The 19,464-nt window shown below is 41.7% G+C and overlaps 1 protein-coding gene across 1 annotated transcript in view; it reads left to right on the top strand.

Annotated features, from left to right (window-relative positions):
- Positions 1 to 872: 872 nt before the first annotated feature.
- The window catches only part of LOC308273144 (low-density lipoprotein receptor-related protein 2-like), a gene marked incomplete at both ends in the record, with an annotated part of 57,848 nt that continues 39,256 nt past the window's right edge, over positions 873 to 19,464 (top strand). Inside the window, 15 exons of the mRNA XM_080710244.1 lie at positions 873 to 973; positions 1,175 to 1,513; positions 1,662 to 2,083; positions 4,256 to 4,369; positions 6,491 to 6,610; positions 7,013 to 7,252; positions 8,805 to 8,918; positions 10,213 to 10,332; positions 12,454 to 12,579; positions 13,157 to 13,360; positions 14,467 to 14,635; positions 14,937 to 15,105; positions 16,184 to 16,409; positions 17,114 to 17,239; positions 18,859 to 19,083. Of these exons, the coding sequence (XP_080566370.1) occupies positions 873 to 973; positions 1,175 to 1,513; positions 1,662 to 2,083; positions 4,256 to 4,369; positions 6,491 to 6,610; positions 7,013 to 7,252; positions 8,805 to 8,918; positions 10,213 to 10,332; positions 12,454 to 12,579; positions 13,157 to 13,360; positions 14,467 to 14,635; positions 14,937 to 15,105; positions 16,184 to 16,409; positions 17,114 to 17,239; positions 18,859 to 19,083 (2,815 nt within the window). The remainder of the gene's footprint in view (positions 974 to 1,174; positions 1,514 to 1,661; positions 2,084 to 4,255; positions 4,370 to 6,490; positions 6,611 to 7,012; positions 7,253 to 8,804; positions 8,919 to 10,212; positions 10,333 to 12,453; positions 12,580 to 13,156; positions 13,361 to 14,466; positions 14,636 to 14,936; positions 15,106 to 16,183; positions 16,410 to 17,113; positions 17,240 to 18,858; positions 19,084 to 19,464) is intronic.

The raw sequence follows: 19,464 nt of genomic DNA, 5'->3' as shown, positions 1-19,464 counted from the left end.
GGTATGACTTAAAGAAAGCTGTCAGACTATAGAGTTGCAAATAGAATCTAAGAAGGCACTTTGCAATTCAGTTTTCTGTTTCTATTTTTTCTAGTGTTTTATTGCTGCCTCTCTTTCTCAAAGAATATAAATGTTCCCTGCCTGTTTAACATAATAAATTCTAACACTATCATGTTCTTTCCAAGAAACTGACATTCACCTCTTTTGGTGTACAGGAGAGAAGGACTGTCACAGTTTAGCTAAGTCAGAGGGACAGGGTGGGCTGTGCCACAAGGATCAGTCACAAACTCATCTGTATGTATCATCTCATTCATAAACAGAGTTTTCTAATAAGATGACCTCTGAGTCCTTTCAGCCCTGGAAGTGCATGATCCTATAAGGATTATATTTGACTGGTTGAGACCAATCAAATTCTGTCTCTCAGTGTACATCCAGTTGTTTATGGAAACATCCCACATTTGTCCACCATATAGACTGAAAAGGAAATGGTGTTCTTCAGGGCTTCCACAGTGTTGATTTTAACTGCCTGAAAGCTGACCAAAGAGGACTGTCATTCAAAGCTGTCATCCCAGACCTGGGTCATGAAAGGCCTAATTCTGCCTAGGGCCACTGGGCAAACAAGACAGAGGGAAAGAGAGAGGGAAATAGGGAGGAAGGGGAGATAGAGATATATAGAGAGAGAAGAAGAAGAAGAAAAGAAGAAGAAGAAGAAGAAGAAGAAGAAGAAGAAGAAGAGGAGGAGGAGGAGGAGGAGGAGGAGGAGGAGGAGGAGGAGGAGGAGGAAAGAGAGGAGTCTGAAGAGCAAGAGGTACCAGGGAACAGCAGCCACAGTGATGCCCTGGGTTAGGGTCCTGAAGCCCTTGACTTACAAAATGAGGTCAGAGGACCAGGAGCAAAGGACAACACCCGAGAGTACGATACACATAGGTCCTCTGGTCTCCTTCAAACAAAATCTGCAGAGGGAGATTTCCAGGTGAGCCTCTGCACACGTGTGACAGACCACTCCTTCCTTGCCCCTAAGTCCGTAGGGTCAGGCCCTAATAAACCTTGCGCGGAGTGTCCTCTCCCATTACGGGTGGGCGACACCGTGTCCCAGACACTCTCCCTCACTGAAGAGCCACTGAGGACCGACAGAGGGGCGCCAGGTCCTGAGCAGCCCCCATCCTCTCGGCAGGTCTGCCCTAGTCAGCGGCGCCACGGATTCCCAGCTCCGTCATCCACACCCCACCCCAGCCATTCCCAGTGAGCGGCGGGCGCGGACCGACCCCGCCCGGGCGCCTCTGGGCTCCTCCTGCCTGAGCTTCCTCGCCGAGAGCCGGGGCGCCGAGCGCGAGTCCCCGCTGCCCGTCACCGCCCAGCCATGGGGCGCGGGGCTCTCCTCCTCCTTTCCGGGGTGCTGGCTGCGCTGGGCGGCGCCGGGGGCTCCGGGGCCGGTGAGTGGGGCCCACGGGAGGGGCGCCCTTGGAAGGGACCGCGCCGGGCTCCGCGGGGTTCAGGGTCGCGTTTTTCTGGGGTGTTGAGAACGAGAAGCTGAGAACTTGGGGCACTTGGTGCCGGCTGTGCGGTCCCCATTCTGCAGCTTCGGGTGCAGAGGAGGAGGAAGGACAGGCTGAGCCTCCCGAGTGACCGCCCTAGGTGTCACGGGTCCTTTATTAAACCAGCTGGTGGGTGCGAGGGGCGGTGGGTTCAGCCAAGTGCGAAGCGGATGCTTTTTCCTCAGGGTGTCCTGCCGCAAGTGGGAACGTAGCTCTTCTCCACCCAGGGTGCGGGCGCACCTTTCTAGGCTGTTCCTTCCCAGACACCCAAGTCAAAGGGGATTCGCTTTCTAGCCCTGGTCTCTTACCCACCCGCCAGTCAACAGGGATTAATAGGGCCTGGGAAAGAGAGCTTCGGTCCAGAGATAGCCCAGGACAGTTAGGAAGCCACTTCCTGCTGAGCTTGGTGATGCCCCTCAGGTACGGCGCCCCCAAAGCGGAGATGACCCGAATGGGGGTCCCAGAGTCAGGCCCTCGGAGGAGGTGCCCAGTGTTTGTGTTTGTGGAACCACCTGCCCTCCTGCAGGATCAACAATCCTATAGGACAGGTACTCCTGATCCCCTCCCCCCTTGCCATGAATGAACAGCAGATTTGAAACCTTTTAACTTTTGGACTCTTTTTGGCCATGGTACTGTTAACCCCTCTGAAGATGTCACTAAGTACACCAGTTGTATCTCTTCCAGGAAGGATTATAATCTTGGGGTTTTTAGTTAACTGGTCCAGTCTCTCTGCTGTGGCTGATCTGCCTCTGCTTCTAAAACAGAATTTAAAGTTATTTGTCTTCTTCTTTGTTTTTTTTTTTTTTTTAAGTAAGCAATGATTTTCAATACCTCTAGTATGAAGACTAGGATGCAAATAAATACATTGATAAATCCATTTCTTATGTATTCACAGCAAGTACTTAGCTAAATATGAGAAGTAATGTTTGAGATCAGTCTGCAGATGATGGATATAAGTTACATGCGTCTTGGTTTCCAGATTGAGAATTATTAGGGCAAAATATTGTTGAAGTTTTGATTCCCTAATGGTGTGAGTCTTTCAGGGCTGACTATAACCCTTAATTGAGATCCCTCTGGAAGGATCTACTGGAAGAGCTAGCAAAAGAGTTAATGTTTTATGAGCATTTATTTGGCAGGTACTGTGCCAGGCAGCTTTGTGCTTATTTAATCTTAAATTTTCCTCTTAGGATCACTTATTTACTAACCTCATTGTATAGGTAAGATAATCGAAGTCCAGAGAAAATAACTCTCCCAAGGTCACTTTGCTAGTTCAGTGGTCTCACTGAAACTCCAACCCAGGTGGCCTGGTGATTGAGCCTGTGTCCCCACGGTAGCAGTGCTGACATTGACTAATAGTTTTATTCAAGTTGAGAGCCTGGATGGAATTTAGGCAAAGTTGTTAGCTGGTCATCAATAAGCTATATTCTAGTGCTTTTTTTTTTTTTTTTGCAAGCCAGATTTTTAAAATCAAACACAGAGTAACTAACACTGAAAACACTAATGCCAATCTCAAAATTATATATGGGGAAGGGGAGGAAGTAGGGAGGTAACTCATCAAGTCCTGCGTGCAGGTCCCTATTACTAGGAACTACATAATGATGTAAGGTGACAATGTACTAATAAAAGTATTTTTAAAAATAAGAACTGAGACATGGTCTCTTACACAAGGAAGTGTAGTCTACACAGGAGCCTCATGTTGTCTACTTTCATGGCACAACTATATACAAGTTGTCTCTGGGAACGGGATTTGCTGGAACCTCCCTGCATTGTGCACAGACTTCTACTAGTACCGGCCCTATGGCTTATGTCTTAGAGGAATCAATACTGGGCTTTCATCTCTAAAACTTCAGTTGTCTAGCAAATCAAGTACAGTTAGGCATTCCAGTTGCTTCCCTCTAAGGATACTCTACATTCAGCCTATTTTAATCAGTAAACATTTGAAAAAGTAATGAATACAAGTTCATGGATTAAATTAACTGACAGTATAAACTAATCTTAGTCAGACACAGTGGCACATCCCTGTAATCTCAGTATTTGGAAAACAGAGAGAGGAAGATTGTCGGTTCTAGGGAGTGTGTGGTAACTTAGCAAGACTCTGTTTCAAAATTTTAAAAATACAAATAAAAAGGGCTGAGGGTGTATGCTCAATGGTAGAATGCATCTGGGTTCAATCTCTAGTATCACAAAACAAATGATAAACAAATCCCTTGAAAATAACTGAAACTTTTCAATTATTTATATCCTGGTCATTAGAGACATTTTTATAAAGATGTTATGTAAGACCAATAACTCAAATCCCATTTTCAGATGTGTCTGTACACATCTCAGAGTAAATAAGACTCAAGTACTTTGAGCCTAGATCTATATATTTGTAAGTACTCATACTCTGAGGATTTGGGACTATCAAAGCAGAGCTGGAAGAAGTACTGTACTAGTGTCCCTGGCCATAAGTGTAAGTATGACCCCATTCCAACAGGAAAAACAGGGATGTTCCCAAAGAGCTCCAGCAGCAACTCCATCAGAAAGAACTAGTTCCTTGGGGAAGTCACTGGTGAATCCATCTGGGGATTGGGGGACTGAGTTCCCATGGTATTCTCCTGGGAATTGGTTGAAAGAAGCACTTCTAAAATGACCTTTGACCGCTCCTTATCATGGAAAGGTGCTCTGTAGGTTCAGGAAGTCGGGAACCCATTGCTCTGTTTCTGGGTCATTCAATGCAGATGAAGTAAAGTGTAACAAGACGTGGCAAGCTGTGTGTGATGAAAAGTGCATTCCTGTGGCCTGGCTCTGCAATGGGGAGCAAGAGTGCCCGAATGGGACCGACGAGCAGTGTGGTGAGCACTTATTAAGACTGCCATGAACCTGACCCTGAATGCCAAGTGCAGGTTGAGCATACCCAATCCCAAACCCAGGAATGATCCCGAATCCAACATTTTTGAGCAACAACATGATGTCACAAGTGCAAAGTTCCACACCTGACTTCATGTGATGGGTTGCAGCCAAAACACAGGTGCACTAAAAACATTGCATCAAATGACTTTCTACCTATGTGTATATAGGGTGTATATAAAATATGAATGAATTTTGTGTTTAGATTTGGGTATCATCCCCAAGAGCTTTTAATATGTATATGTAATTATTCCAAAAATTAAAAAAATCCAATATTAGAAACATTTCTGGTCCCAAACGTTTCGGATAAGTGGTATTCAACTTGTACTTGGTTGACAGTGTCCATTCTCTCTGGTTTCACCCACTTAGGGATAGGCAAATATGGGGAGTGCTCTGGAATGTTGCAGACTCTCAGTGGGTGAGACTCTGGGTGGTTTCTTCAAAGGTCAGTAGCATAATTGTCAGAATAAGGTTCACACTCTCAATTCAGAGTCACAGCAGTGTTACTCAAACTAGACTAATCCAGTGATCGCCTCATAGGGAGCCCTCAAAGGCCCCAGTGTGCTCAATTTCTTTTGTATACAATCAACTAGTTCACCTTTCTGTGCTCAAATTTTATACAGTTACAAATCCACTTTGCAAATTGAGCATAAACAAAACTACAAAACCAGTGGTAGTCATTCAATCATTTGGCCAATGTCTTACTAAAATACAGCTCAAGTATTCTGGGATTGAAGTATTCAAAGCCCCCAAATGATCACCTGAGCACCAGTGGATGTGGAAAGCTCTTAGCAGGTGACTTAATTCCTAGTGTAGTGATCATGGAAGGAGAGGAAACTCCTCATGAGTGAAGAAAACCCTAAGGTACTTGATGAGCACTATATTCCTTTTCTTTACCCCATATATACATCCCTTGGTGGTCACTTAATGCAACTAACTTAACATGAAATATTTGGTAGTGTGGCCTAAGCCTGTGCAAGGCCCTGGGTTCAATCACCAGCATCACAAAACAAAACAAAACAAAATGACAATCACCAAAAATATAATAAGCATGAAACAAGAACTAACCATGTAATATTGCAGGTTGAGATAAAACTGCTTGCATAAATGCCTTGTTCTATGTCCTAAACATTTTACCCTAGCTCCCCGAGTTTACTTGTTTCTGCCAGTAGGCATACTTACCTGGAAATATTTGATGGTTGATTTTAAAAAAGATGAACAGAGCCGGCCATGGCAGCTCACGCTTGTAATCCCAGCATTTGGGAGGCTGAGACAGGAGGATCACAGTTCATGGCCAGCCTCAGCTACTTAGTGAGGCCCTCTGCAACTCAGTGAGATCCTGTTTCAAAATAAAGCATTAAAAAATTGGGCAGGGGGGTGTAGCTCAGAGGTCAAATGCCTCTGGGTTCTATCCCCAGACCCTCAAAAAAAAAAAAAAAGATGAACAGTTTTCAGATTGTCTTAGATTTTAATATAGTATCAATTATCAAAGGAGTTCTAAGAATTGAATCTTTAAAACTTCCCTGGTCAATACAGTGGCCACTAGCCACCTATGGGAACTTGAATTTAACTTGAAATACATTAAATTTATACAATTCAATTTTATCATGCTAGCCACATTTTTGTTTTTACAAGATTGAAGATCAAATCTAGAACCTCAAGCATACTAAACAAATGTACTGAAATGCACCCCAGCTGACTTGACCACATTTCACAGTCTCAGTAGTGACAGAGACTAGTAACTACTGTTTTAGAACAGGTATAAAATATTTCTATTGTCACTGAAAGTTTTGCTGGACAGCTGTGTTCTAGAAGAGTAGTGGGAGGATAAGATTTTTCAATCTGTTAGATGATTGTCCTTTGGTAAGGTAAGGGTACTGTGCAGTATGTCAGAGAGACCATGAACAGGAGAAGCAATTGCAGGGTTGAATCAAGTGGTAAATGGGAAGTTATTATTCCTTTGCTAATGGCAGTACATAATATGAAGCCAAATTTATAAATTTGCTGGTATCCTGACGAATTCATCTTATTTCCTGCTTCCCCTGAACGCTACCATGGGCCCGCAGAGGAAATATGTCGTGGACATCCACAAGCTTGGCCGTGTGATGATGGGAAGTGTATCCCCTTGAGATGGCTTTGCGATGGTGCTGGCGACTGCTTGGATGGCTCTGATGAAGTCAACTGTGGTATGTACAACCTGTCTTTAATGTCCCATCATTTTCTCTGTGTATTAACAGTGTTTCTTAGTATCAACTACATTACGTGAAATAATAAAGTCATTACATGGCTTTATGCCTTATGTGCTAAGCCCAGATTTTATATTGTCTCTGGTATTCTAAGATACTTTTTAACCTACTTCTCTATTTTTTAAATGACCCCAAACAATAGTGATTATTAGCTTTATTGACTTTTAAAAATATCTTTGGGGTGAAAAAAGTGTAAAGTTGCAACTGTGTTTCCAATGGCCGGTATCTTTTTTAATTCTCATATTTCTATAGATTGAGCCCTTGAGCAAGTCATAAATACCTATATGGAAAAGCAAGTCCATATAGCAGTTCTGCCTCACTAAGCCAACTCCTGTCTTTCAGAGATACTGACAGCCTGTCCAAACCAGAAATTCCAGTGTCCAGGCACGTCTCAGTGTGTGGATGCTTGGGAAACTTGTGGCGGCAGTCAGCACTGCGAGGATGGGTCTGACCAAGCCAATTGCCCCCAGAGCCATTGCCTGGCCGGGCAGTGGCAGTGCCAGAACAAGGTGTGTGTCCTGGACAGCTGGAAGTGCGACGGCATCAACCACTGCGGCGACTCCTCCGATGAGGAGGGCTGTGGTGAGTCCCCCTTCCCCAGCATGGGCAGGTGTGCCGTGTGGGCTGCCTTATGCACATCTCATTTTAATCTCTACAACTGAGAAGGCATCCTATGTCTAAAAACAGGATGCTTCCTCGTGGTAACCAACACGTAGCTATAGCTATCCATGGAAACATAAAGCTGCGCTTGAACAGAAACTCTTGCAGTAGATGTTCTGGGCATAGCCTAGAATGATCTAGTATTCATTAGTGGCCGATCCATGGGACACCTGAGCATTACCCATGAAGGAAGCCTACTGACAGGTGACTCATGTCCTTGTTCAGTGAAAATGGAAAGAGAAATTCACCATCAAGGGTAGAAAATTCTTAAAGAACTTGGCAAGCACTATAGTTCTCTACTTGACCCCACTACACAACATAGTTGTTCCTCTGACTTTTTGGAGAACCACACTACCCTTCCATCTTTTCTAAAGTTAAGTCTGAACTATCTCATATACTTAGATTCCAACATTGTTATAATAAATTAGAAACTAGTTTCTTTTTCTTTTTTGTGGTACCAGAAATTTTGAACCCTCAGCCTTATGTTATTCCTTTAAATTTTGAACCAGCGTCTCACTAAGTTGAGGGTTTTGCTAAGTTGTTGAGGATGGCCACAAACCTGTGATCCTTCCCAAGTACTGAGATTATAGGCATGTGCCACCACACAGAGCTGAAACCAGTTTCTTTTTCTTTTCTTTTTTTTTTTTTTTTTTTTTTTTTGCGGGTCTGGGGATGGGACCTAGGGGCATTCAACCTCTGAGCTATACCCCCTGCCCTATTTTTTATTTTTTAACTTGAAACAGGGTCTCACTAAGTTGCAGAGGGCTTCACTAAATAACTGAGGCTGTCCGCAAATCATGATCTTCCGGTCCCAGCCTCCCGAATGCTGGGATTACAAACTTGCGCCACCATGCCTGGCTGAAACCAGTTTTTTAAGAGAATACTTTTCCTTCCTTCCTTCCCTCCCTCCTTCCTTCCTTCTTTCCTTCCTTTTTTCCTTCCTTTCTTCTTTCTTTCTTTCTTTCCTTCCTTCCTTTTTTTTTTTTTTTGTACTGGGGATTGAACCAAGGGTCCTTATGCCTCTAAACTACATCCTGAGTCCTATTTAATTTTAAATTTTGAAAAGGGATCTTACTAGGTTACTGAGGGCCTTCCTAAGTTGCTGAAGCTATCCTCAAATATACGATCCTCCTGTGTCAGCTTCCCAAGTACTGGGATTACAGGTGTGCTAACAAAAAAAAAAAAAAAACTTTCTTTTATGTCAAGTATTATCAACTCTATTTCAATTACAACTATTTAATACTAGCACAATCAGTTTAACATTGTTTTCATCCAGTGCCAAGATGTCATATCATCTTGATCAAATCTCAATTCCCTGAAAAAAATATTTGAAAAAGTATAGCTTACTTTCCTACCTTGAATAGAAATAAGAGAAATAATACCTTGAATAGAAATAGTACCCTTTTATTTAATTGAAAGAGTTTCCTACCTCCCTACAAGTGTTAATTAAAAAGATACTTAACTTCCTACACAGCTTCCTGCCCAGAAGGCACGATTGGATGTGATGAAGGGAAATGCATCCTAGAGTCCATGATGTGTGATGGGGCAGCAGACTGTGCAGATGGTACCGATGAACCCTCCACATGTGGTAAGAAACCAGTTGCTCAGCGTAAGGCGCAAAATAGGATTATAAACAACTGAATGTCTTAGTTATATCAGGGTCTACTCTATGAGAAGATGCATGCACTAAAATTCCCACATATGCAACTATCTTTCAGGAATGGACCCCTTCACCAGTTCTAGCTTTGTCTTTGGTCTTGTGTGTGTGCAAATATCAGCTAAGTTGTAAAATTTTAAGGGCTATTTCTGATTTTTAGGAAAAGAGACTAACTAATAACCTCAAACTATATTGTTTCTGAAATTCTGGTAAAAAGCCAGTGATGTGTTTTCAAATGTCTGCGGAATCATTGCCAAAACAATGTCCACACCTTCAATTAATCATTTATAGCAGCCATATTCAAACCTGACTAATCTAGAGGCTCCTCTGCAGGGAACCCTTACAGAACCTGGTGCACAGTGTCCTGTGTTTACAATCTATTAGTTTAACATTATATGCTTGGAAATTTTATATGACTCAAAACTTTGCAAATTGAGTACAAAGAAAACTACAAAACTAAAGAAAGCCAAGTTAACTATTTGGCAAGCATCCTGCTGACTGAGAAGCAAACCATTTGTTCAAGACAAAATATAAATTATCTAAGGATTTAACAGAACTGGTGCTCAGAAAAATCTCTTCTGGCCAGGAGGGAGGTTAGAGAAGTAGCTCCATTAACTCTCCTGGTCCCCACTCTGAGAACCATTGTTGGCTCAGGTGGGGAAGGGGGCAGTGGGCATTTCTGCCCAAGTCCTTGTGGCATCTGTCTCCCATTTCCTCCTAGAATCTGGTCTTACATATGTATGATGAAACTGCTTTCCTATTCTTAATGCTGCCAAAGGAATTTTGTAATTAATGTAAAACAAATAAGAGACGCTGAAAGCATAAATGATGAGACAAAGTATACGTTTCTGATCCTGTATAGATAATTCACTAGGATTCATAAACCTGTGTATCACTTCCTGGGTAAGGGTCCTAATCACCCTTACATTCCAGAGAATCTAGATCAGAGGTCACTGGCTCCTTTGCAGAGAAACAGCAAGAATGGCAGCACTTGAAATCATCTAGAAGGCTGGCCTGGAGAGAGATGCTTCTTCTGCTCTGGGTGTTTTTATCTTTCTCTTCTCACAGTCCTCCCTCAAAGCACCACAGTCCTAGGCCCGAGGGCAGGGTTAAAAGTCTTTCATAACCAGTCACCTAGGCATAGAAGGTACATGACACAAAATGGTGTATAAGATGCTGGCTATCCAGTGTTCAACTGTTTTGACTGCTGCTCTGTATCCAACAGGGAAAAACTGCTCTCTGCATAATGGGGGCTGTGAGGGCCACTGCAGCAACATGAGCTGGGGCGTCCGGTGTTCCTGCCCGCCAGGGTGGCAGTTGCAGCCTGATGGGCAGAGCTGTGGAGGTCAGAACCCATCATTAGCATTTTTTATTGCAGTAAAATGCATGTGATGTAAAATGTACAGTTTTAGCCATTTTTAAGTACATCATTAAGTGGCCTGAAATACATCCACCGTGTCGTGCAACCACCACCACTATGTAGTTTTTTAACTTTCTAACATCCCAAATAGAAACCATCCTTATTAAACAGTAACTTCCCATTGTTGTCTCCCTTATCCCTATTGATTTTCCGTCTTTATGAATTTATTTGTTCTGGATACCTCATATAAAAGGAATCATACAGTGTGTTTTTATGCTTGGCTTATCTCACTGAACATAATGTCTTCAGGGCTCATGCATGTTGCATCAGGTGTCAGGATTTTCTTCCTTTTAAGGCACATTGTATGTGATACAATGTCCATCTGTTGTTGAATATTCAACCACAGGTTGTTTCCTTTTTTTTTTTTTTTTTTTTTTTTACTATTGTGGATAATGCTGGTCTGAACATTGGTGTACAAATTTCTCTTTGAATCCCTGATTTATATTCAGTGGCTATATAAGAGTGCAATTAATAAATTGTGTGATAGTTTTTTGTTTAATTTTTTTGAGGAAGGATAAACTTCTTATCCACAGGGGCTCCTCCATTTATTACTTCCAAGAGTAATACACAGGGTTCTGCTTTCTCCGCATTCCTGCCCAGGCTTGGTGGGAAATGCAGCTCAACCATTCCCTGAAGAGATGTTAACTTTGTCATTCTCCTATGGCATATATCTTCATGATTCAGTAATAATTTGAAAAGGATTGTGGCTGTTACCCCATAGCACTTATCTATAAAAATATAGGATGGTATTTTAGGTTAACATATAATTAGAAGTGTAAAGAATCCATTGTCCTGATGCTCTGTCCCGAGGCACTGACCACCCCTGACGCCCTGAGCCTCGTGGATAATGCCTATTCAGTAGCACCCTCTGCTTTCCTTGTTCTACCTGCACCACCACTTGGGAAGGCTACAAGAGAAAGACTTGATTTAGTAAATAGTATCAAAGTTATATTCTGTGATGGCTTTTATATTAAAAATTTATGGATAATTGTTATGAGCCTATTGTCGATTTTAGAGTATTTGTTTAAAATTTTAATGATAATCTTAACTGTACTAATTAAACAATCAACCATTTACTAAAATTCATTACTTAGAAGTATGAAATCAGCAACTGGCCATGGTACTTAGAAAGGTCTGGGTTCTGTCAACCCCCACCTCAGGCTCCTGTGGCATCCTTCTTGGGGTCTGACTCATTGCAGCATCTGGTTGGCCTTCAAACATGATGTAGCTATGCCCTGATTGTCCTTCTCCCTGGATGGGAAGGCATTATTCTATTTTAGGACCTTGTGGACTTGGGGGAATAATGTTTGCCCATCCATTTCGCCCAACTGCCATGGAACCATTTTTATTCCTCCTTTTAAAAAAAATGAATAAGTAGCCGGGCGCACACTTGTAATCCCTGCACTTGGGAGGCGGAGACAGGAGGATCGCGCAGGTTTGAAGTCAGCCATAGTGGCTTAAGAGACCCTGTTTCTAAATAAAAAAGTATAAAAATAGGTCTGGGAGTATAACCCGGAGGTAGAAGGGTTTCCTGGAACCCCAGTACCACCAAAAAAAAAAAAAAAAAAAAAAAAAAAAAAAAAAAAAGAATAAGTAAATCTGTCTTGGTTTTGTGACTCACACTCTAAAGGGTCCCTGCCATTGGGCTTTGAGAACGATTACAGCTTAACTAAATCTTGTCAGTTAGGCCTCTGAGGCTCAAACCTTTTCCATAATCCCATGGCTCCAGCAGTGAATTTCTAGGCCATGGCATTTGTCATCCTGAATTAGGCTCTGGCTAGCTTGGCAGATGGTCCATCTCATGGACGTTGCTAGGATAACATAGATCTGGATTCGATACCAGCCACGCCTCTGGGGTCCCTATGTTGAAATGTCTGTTAAATTATATTAATAAGAATAGAAAATCTATGGCACCAAGGACTGACTGTTCCAACATCCAGCACAATAATTTTCACATAGTACCCATCCAGTAGACATCTGAAAAGTTGTTCAAAAGGACAAAGGATTGTTTCTGGATTACTCTAATTTATGACTCTCTGTTATCAGATATAGATGAATGCTCTATGGTGTATGGTCCTTGTGATCAGCTATGTCATAACACAGCAGGCTCTTACTCTTGTGAGTGTGTTCAAGGTCACCGGCTCTATAATGGGACCCAATGTCAAGTTACAGGTGAGTTTCAGTGTCCAAAGCAAAACCTAACTTCTGCTCTATTCTTAGCCATAATTGTAGAGAAAAGTGTCTTAGATGATTCATCCTAAAGTCTAGTACTAGAGATGACTCCATTCTTTCCATAAAAAGCTATTTTAAACATTCATTGCCCAATCTGAGTGTTGATTGGAATAAGTATCTTTAAAATGACTTATTTAATCTATACCACAGAACTAGGTATTCCATAACCTGAGCAATTTATTCTTAAAATGACCTGTGCTTCTTTACCACTGGAATGCTCAATTACATTTGGCTACTATGCGTCAGGCATAGAGATGATTCTTGTTTAGGTGAGAGAGGAGCTGAATCTGAAGTCAAATAAGGCAGTAAAGTTCCAATGGTTAGTTTTATGTGTTGATGTTCAGAGGAAGGAGGGAGAACTAAGGTGGTCCACCAGATCTTCTCTAACTATGTTTAATCCAGACTTTAGGGATAAGTAGATGTGGGTGTGGAAAATGGGATATAATATCTTTAGTTAAAGGGAATACCATAGAAAGAATGTTTCAAAGTAACTTGTTACTATTTTCTTCTATTGCAGATGATAATGTTAAAATTCTTATAGCAGCAGATGGAGAGCTTGGTGTCCTAGATAGAAGAACAAGCATCTATGAGACTCTAATAACTATAAAATCAAAGCCTAGTTCTGTTGCATTTGACCTTGAGGGAAGCATGTACTTCTGGGTGGATGAAGTTTTAAATGTGTTTGTCCTTGGAAAGTCAAACTCTGCTCCTCTCTACCCAGGTGTGTGTGTGTGTGTGTGTGTGTGTGTGTGTGTGTGTGTGTGTATATATATATATATATATAAACACTAATAGCCTTAGCTCCTTAAAGTAACTGATGTTAGTCATATTTTTGTCAATGTAACAAAATATCTGGGCTAATAGACTTAATAAACTTAAAAAGTCCATGGTCATTTGGCCCCGTTGGTTTGGTCTGTGGTGAGGCAGCACATCACGGTGGGAGGCTATGGCAGAGGATTGCTCACCTCTTGGCAGCTGGGAATTAAAGAGAGGCAGAAAGGAACTAGCAACCCATAATTCCCTCAAGGGCATGACCCCCGTGACATAAACCTCCCACCATCTTCCACCTCTTAAAGGTTTCTACTACCTTCCAGTAGTGCCAGGGGCTAGGGACCAAGACTTTAACACATGGGCCTTAGGGGAAGCTAAACTGTAGCGCCACTTAACCCTAGCGTAAGAAGCCTCTTATCCACCTGGCCCAACTCCTGTGAGCACCTGTTGTGAACCATAAGAGATAGGAAAGCTCAATTTGAGATAACACTGTGGTAGTTTGGATCCATAGGAGCATCACAGAACATAACTTGTGTCATGAAACTGATGGTACTTAGCAGTCCAGAAAGTCTTGGGATGCAGCCTCAGGCAATGGTTAGTCTCAGCCCTATCACTAAGTATATGACCTTGGGCAAGTTCTTCACCTCTTTGACCCCTGTTCCACAAGAGAAGGGTGCTAGCACATGCCTTGCTGTGTAGGTGTGGGGGTTAAACTGCACAGTGCATCTGAAGAGGGCTTGCTGTAGTGCTGGTAACATAGAAATACTTCAGCAGCAATTCAGAGGTCATAGCAATTTACCTGAAGTAATGAATAAATCTGAGCTGAAGAACACATGCTTGGATTCCCAGGTTGTGCTTCTGCACAGGTCCTCCTCCTTCCCTGCAGTCCTACATGTTGTAAACAGCCTGACACATCTCTAGCCCTTGATCATTGGGTCCTATTTGCCTCATTGTATAGCTCAAAATCAAGTGTAGTAAAGTGGCTTCCAAGTCTCTGTTTGCAGGATAAGCTGGGTGTAGAATTCAGCAACATAATGTTGTTTCCTGTGTCCCCAGAGCTTACAACAGTGAACAGCATCTCTTTGGACTGGTTCACAGGACAGTTGTATTGGGCTAGCAGCTTTGCGAGGGTCATCTGTGCTGGCTTAAGTGATGGCAGAGGCTACGTCAAAATCTTGCAAAAGGATCTTGTGCCAGAGCAGCTAGTAGTGTTTCCTGAAAAGAAGTAAGTAGTGTTTCTTCTGGAGTATATCTGACATCACTAGTTATTTTAGATATTTAAGTTAGAAAGGGACGGTGCATGGCTTTTCCAACCTAGATTTTATTTGTTCCCCAAGTTCTCAATTTTGAGTCCTAAACTGAATTTTATGGAACCAAACTTTTCAAAGTCTAGTGAGTATAGAAGCAGAGCTCTCCAGCATCATCAGCAGAGCAATGATTTGAGGCTGAGGGAGCAGGGCTGTTGAGAATCATGTGTGCATGCATATGAGAGAAGGGCCTAACACCTGTGCTTCTGGCGTTTGCAGATACTTGTACTGGGTAAATGGAGGTGAGAAAGCTGTGAGGACTATCGAGACTGCAGGGATGGATGGCTCTGATAGGAAGGTGCTGGCAGTTGTAACCAAAGAGGAGCCTGTAGGACTAACACTTGACCACACCACTGGCAGGCTCTACTGGATCAGTGAATATAAAAAGGTACCATAGATAGTTCCAGAGAAAAAGGTAAACTCTTATAGTAGGAGCTTAGTATGATGCAATAGGTAAGAGCAAAATCTCTTATCTGTCTTGTATCAGCTCTTGAAGTACCTTCTGCCCATGAAAACTGAGAAAGGTGAGGTTTAACCACCCATTATCTTTGATTAGAGCAGACTGTATCAGCCTGACTAGGGGAACTTGATGTACTTTTGTTAAGACTCTACAATCAAACAGTGTTGGAAGCTCCTGAAAGTAAAGGTCATGTTCTACATGTATCTAAAAGAAAATGTTTTAAGATTGCTATTTCCTTGAAAACATATGATTACTTGGGTCCTCAAGACTGACACTCTGATTTCTATTCCTTCCTTCCCTTCCTTCCTCCCTCCCTTTGTCTCTCCCTCCCTCCCTCTTCCCTTTACTGGAGATTGAACCAGGGGCATTCTACCTCTGAGCCAAATGGCAGCCCTTTTTGCTTTTTACTTTAAAACAAGATCTTTCTAAGTAGCTGAGGATCTCACTACATTTCTGAGGCTGGCCTCAAATCTGCAATCCTCCTGTCTCAGGCTTCCAAGTACTGGAATTATGGGCATGTGCATGACCAGAAGATTTCTAGGACTAACGCTTATTCATGGTATCCCATTTTTAGAAATAACCAACTAAAAGACATATAGGATACTGACTAGAAATTCAAGCTTGTGAGTCATGTTTTTCATCCTATTATCTCCTAGCTGTGATTCTGGCTAATTTTATTGCCTGTTTGAGCTCCCACTGCCCTCTCTGAAAAGAGATAGGATACCTACCTCAGAAGGCAGCTGAAGAACTGAGTTAAAGGGTTTGGTGCAATGACCAGATTACACAATCAGTTACAGAAACTACTTGTACTATGCTTATGTGACCTCAGTTTGTACAAGAAGCAACCCAATCTGTTGACTTGGGCACTAGTCTCCATACTCCATGGATCCTAAGATAAACTTTTTTTAGTTGATATCCCATAGAGATGTTTAACCAACATGCATGAGGTGACACTAACAGTAATGGTACCTGCTAATGCTACCTGCTCATGAGACTAATCCTTCAGTCCATAGACATGGTGAAAGTGGATGGCAGTGGCAGGTACACCTTTCCTGAGATCTTCGTGGAAGATGACCACCCAGTAGGACTAGCTGTATTTGAGAACTCTTTCTTCTGGGCAAATAAAACACAGCTGTTTCATACCTCGCCCAACAGCCCAAAGGAGAGGGAAGTGCTGCTTGATGCCTCCATATCTGCTTTCTCCATCCTGCACCAGTCCCAGCAGCCCAAGCGTAAGTCAGTGGCTTGCTTCTGAAATGCTCAGGATTCAGAACATACACTGAACCAAAACTACCTAGGGAGCTCCTCAGTCTGTTGTTACAAATTTCGAGGTAGGAAAATGTTCTGGGTCTTCTTCCAGGCTTACACAGGAAGATGAACTGAGTCCAGCATCTACTGGGTTTATTCCAAGTTGGCATATAACTTCCAGTTATGTGCCTTGTGCCTGTCCAGAGTGTCAGCCTGCTTTTTAAGGTCTGAAATACAGATGACACAGGGTAATAAGCTGACCACAAAGGGTCTCTGGCAGCTTACTCACTGACATGCCAACTGATAAAAGGGAAATTGAACAAATCACAGTGTCCTGATTACAGGATTTAATTCAGAAAATGCTCCTTAAATATGTCTGAGAAATTAACCAAAACAGAGAGCATAGGCTGCTCTAAGGGAGTCTTCCAGCAGGCAAGCAAGACACCGATGTTGCCTTAACCCCAAGGTAGATTATCATATGCTTTCCTCGAAACTTTATTGGCTCTAGCCCAAGATATATTAACAGTGTCATTGTCTGAAAGACAATCAGGAGACCATGGAATTTAAAGGTTAGTACACCTAACTAGAAGGTAGAAAGGATATCTGATTTCCTCTTAAGGTAAAAGTCTTGAAGTAGTATGGGTAAGTAAGTCTGAAACTATCTAACCTGTTTCTATCTTAAAAACAGGCAGATACACAGCCTGTGCTCCAGGTTCTTGCAGCCACCTGTGCCTCCTGTCCCCTGTCCACCCCAAGGGCTATAAGTGTGTGTGTCCAGAAGGAATGTTTCTTTTACCATCTGGCACATGTAGTGGTAAGTGTATTGGGTAAAATGGGCCTGGCTCAAGGAGACATGCTTTATGGTAGCCTGGAAATAATATTACTTTGGTTTCAGAGTCAATCACTTTTGTATTGACATCATACCTTAAGGACCACTTTTGTTATGAAGACAACTTTATTCATGTTTTCTTTTCATTGTGCTAAAATATATAAAATTTATAGCCTGCCATTTTAACTATTTTTAAGCATGCAGCCACATAAGATGCACCCACATTGTTTTGGAGGTGAACCATTGCCATCACCTGTCTCCAGAACTTTCTGTCCTTTCAAATGGAAACTCTTTACCCACTAGACATTAACTCCTCATTTCTCTCTTCCTCTGGTTCCTATCAACTACCATTTCGCTTTCTGACTGCATAAATTTTACCATCCTAGATACCACAGTAAGTGTAATAATTGGGTATTTATCCTTTGAGATGGCCATATTTCACCTAGCATGTCTTTGAGGTTCATTTGTTATGTAACATGTTTCAAAATTTTATTCCCTTTTAAAGCCGAATGGCATTCCATTGCATGTATATACCACATTTCATTTATTCATTTGTTGTTGGGCATTTGGATTTGATTAGTTTTAAAGCAGGAAAAATAACTTATGCTACTGTTTTTACATGAAAAACTTACCAAAAAGTTAGTATAAAAATAAATTCTAAATAGGAGCATCACAAGTTTAAGCCTGGACAACCTAGTGAGAAGTGATGTGTGTATGTGTGATTTTTGTCATTTTGAATCTCACTATGATATACAATTACATTGCATCCAATATAAGTATAAAACAAATAAGTAATTTAAAAAGGGCTGGAGATGTAGCTCAGTGGTAGAGAACACCTGGATTCAATCTGCAGTACTAGAAAAAAAGATAAAGAAAAAGAAAATCATAAGTAAAAGAAAGAAGTCCTCTATGTTCTTATGGCCATTAAATATTTTGATTTATGTCTATAAACACAATCTCTACTTCAATATTGTTTTACTACAGTATCATTAAAATTAATTCTCCATGTTTCCATTTCATCTTCAAACTATTAAGAGCTACATAATCCATTGACCATCTCTATTCAACGTACTTGGCTTTTTCTTATAGAACATTGAAATCTTAAGAAAAATGAATTATATAAATTTATTTATGCTCTGTCCTTTAAAATTGCAATTTAGGGGAAGCCCTGAACAAGATTATGGTGTCACAAGTTGTAGAGACAAACTCATCAGCCTACATTTTATTTTGAGCATTATATAATTTATACAGTTAAACAGATATTCAGAATTACCTTTAAATAAGCTAAAGTACTTATTAGCCAGACCCTAATAAATCCAGAAGAGTGGCACCCCAGCCTTCAGATCCATCATCATGATTCTCCCTCAACTGTATGCAGAAATGCAAAAGTCCTATGGCGTGGGAATGCTGAGCAACAAGGGCATTGGCCCAACCAGCCCACTGCTCCACAAGCTCTGGTTCTCATGCTCTCTAGGCTCAGCAAAGGCAAACATTTTAAGACCCTTTCCTGTGGTCACCTCAGCTTGTGATGGGTTACTACTAAAGAAGGGACTGTGGGCTTATCTAAAAAATGGTCAAGTAGCAAATCTCTTTTTCTTCCACAGAGTTAAAACTTGTGTTTTCTTCTGGCAAACGTCTATACTTGTTGAAAGTAGGCTCCATGGGAACTGCTATAGAGAGAACTCTACTTCAGGAACATCCTGTGAACATCTATTTGTTGGATATTGACTGGAAAAGAAACCTAATTTATTGGGCAAATGCACAGGGACATCTGTTCTACTCAACTGGATACTCAGGACAAAAACTAGAGATCTGGACTGAGCATACTGGTAAGTTGGCAAGTTGGGGTGGTCATCTTAGTCCCCCACCCTTTATTTTCTGATCTATAATGACAAAGTCCAAAAAATCTTTTACCTTTCTAATATGAATAAACCTTCAAGCCAACAAAGAGGCCCCTCTTTTTTTTTTTTTTTTTTTTTGGTACTGGAGATGGAACCCAGGGCTTTCTACCTCTGGGCTACACTCCCATACCTATTTTATATTTTATTTAGAAACAGGGTCTCACTAAGCTTCTGAGAGCCTCACTAAAAAGCTGAGGCTGGCTTTGAACCTGAGTGATCCTCCTGTCTCAGCCTCACAAGTACTGGGATTACAAGCGTGCACCACCACGCCCAACTAAGAGGCCCCTCTTTTGAAAGGTTCTACCATAA

The sequence above is a fragment of the Muscardinus avellanarius genome (genome assembly GCF_963383645.1).
Source record: "Muscardinus avellanarius genome assembly, chromosome: 14".
Taxonomy (NCBI): Eukaryota; Metazoa; Chordata; class Mammalia; order Rodentia; family Gliridae; genus Muscardinus; species Muscardinus avellanarius.
Note: the sequence above shows the minus strand (reverse complement) of the source record. Positions and strands in the feature narration are given on the sequence as shown.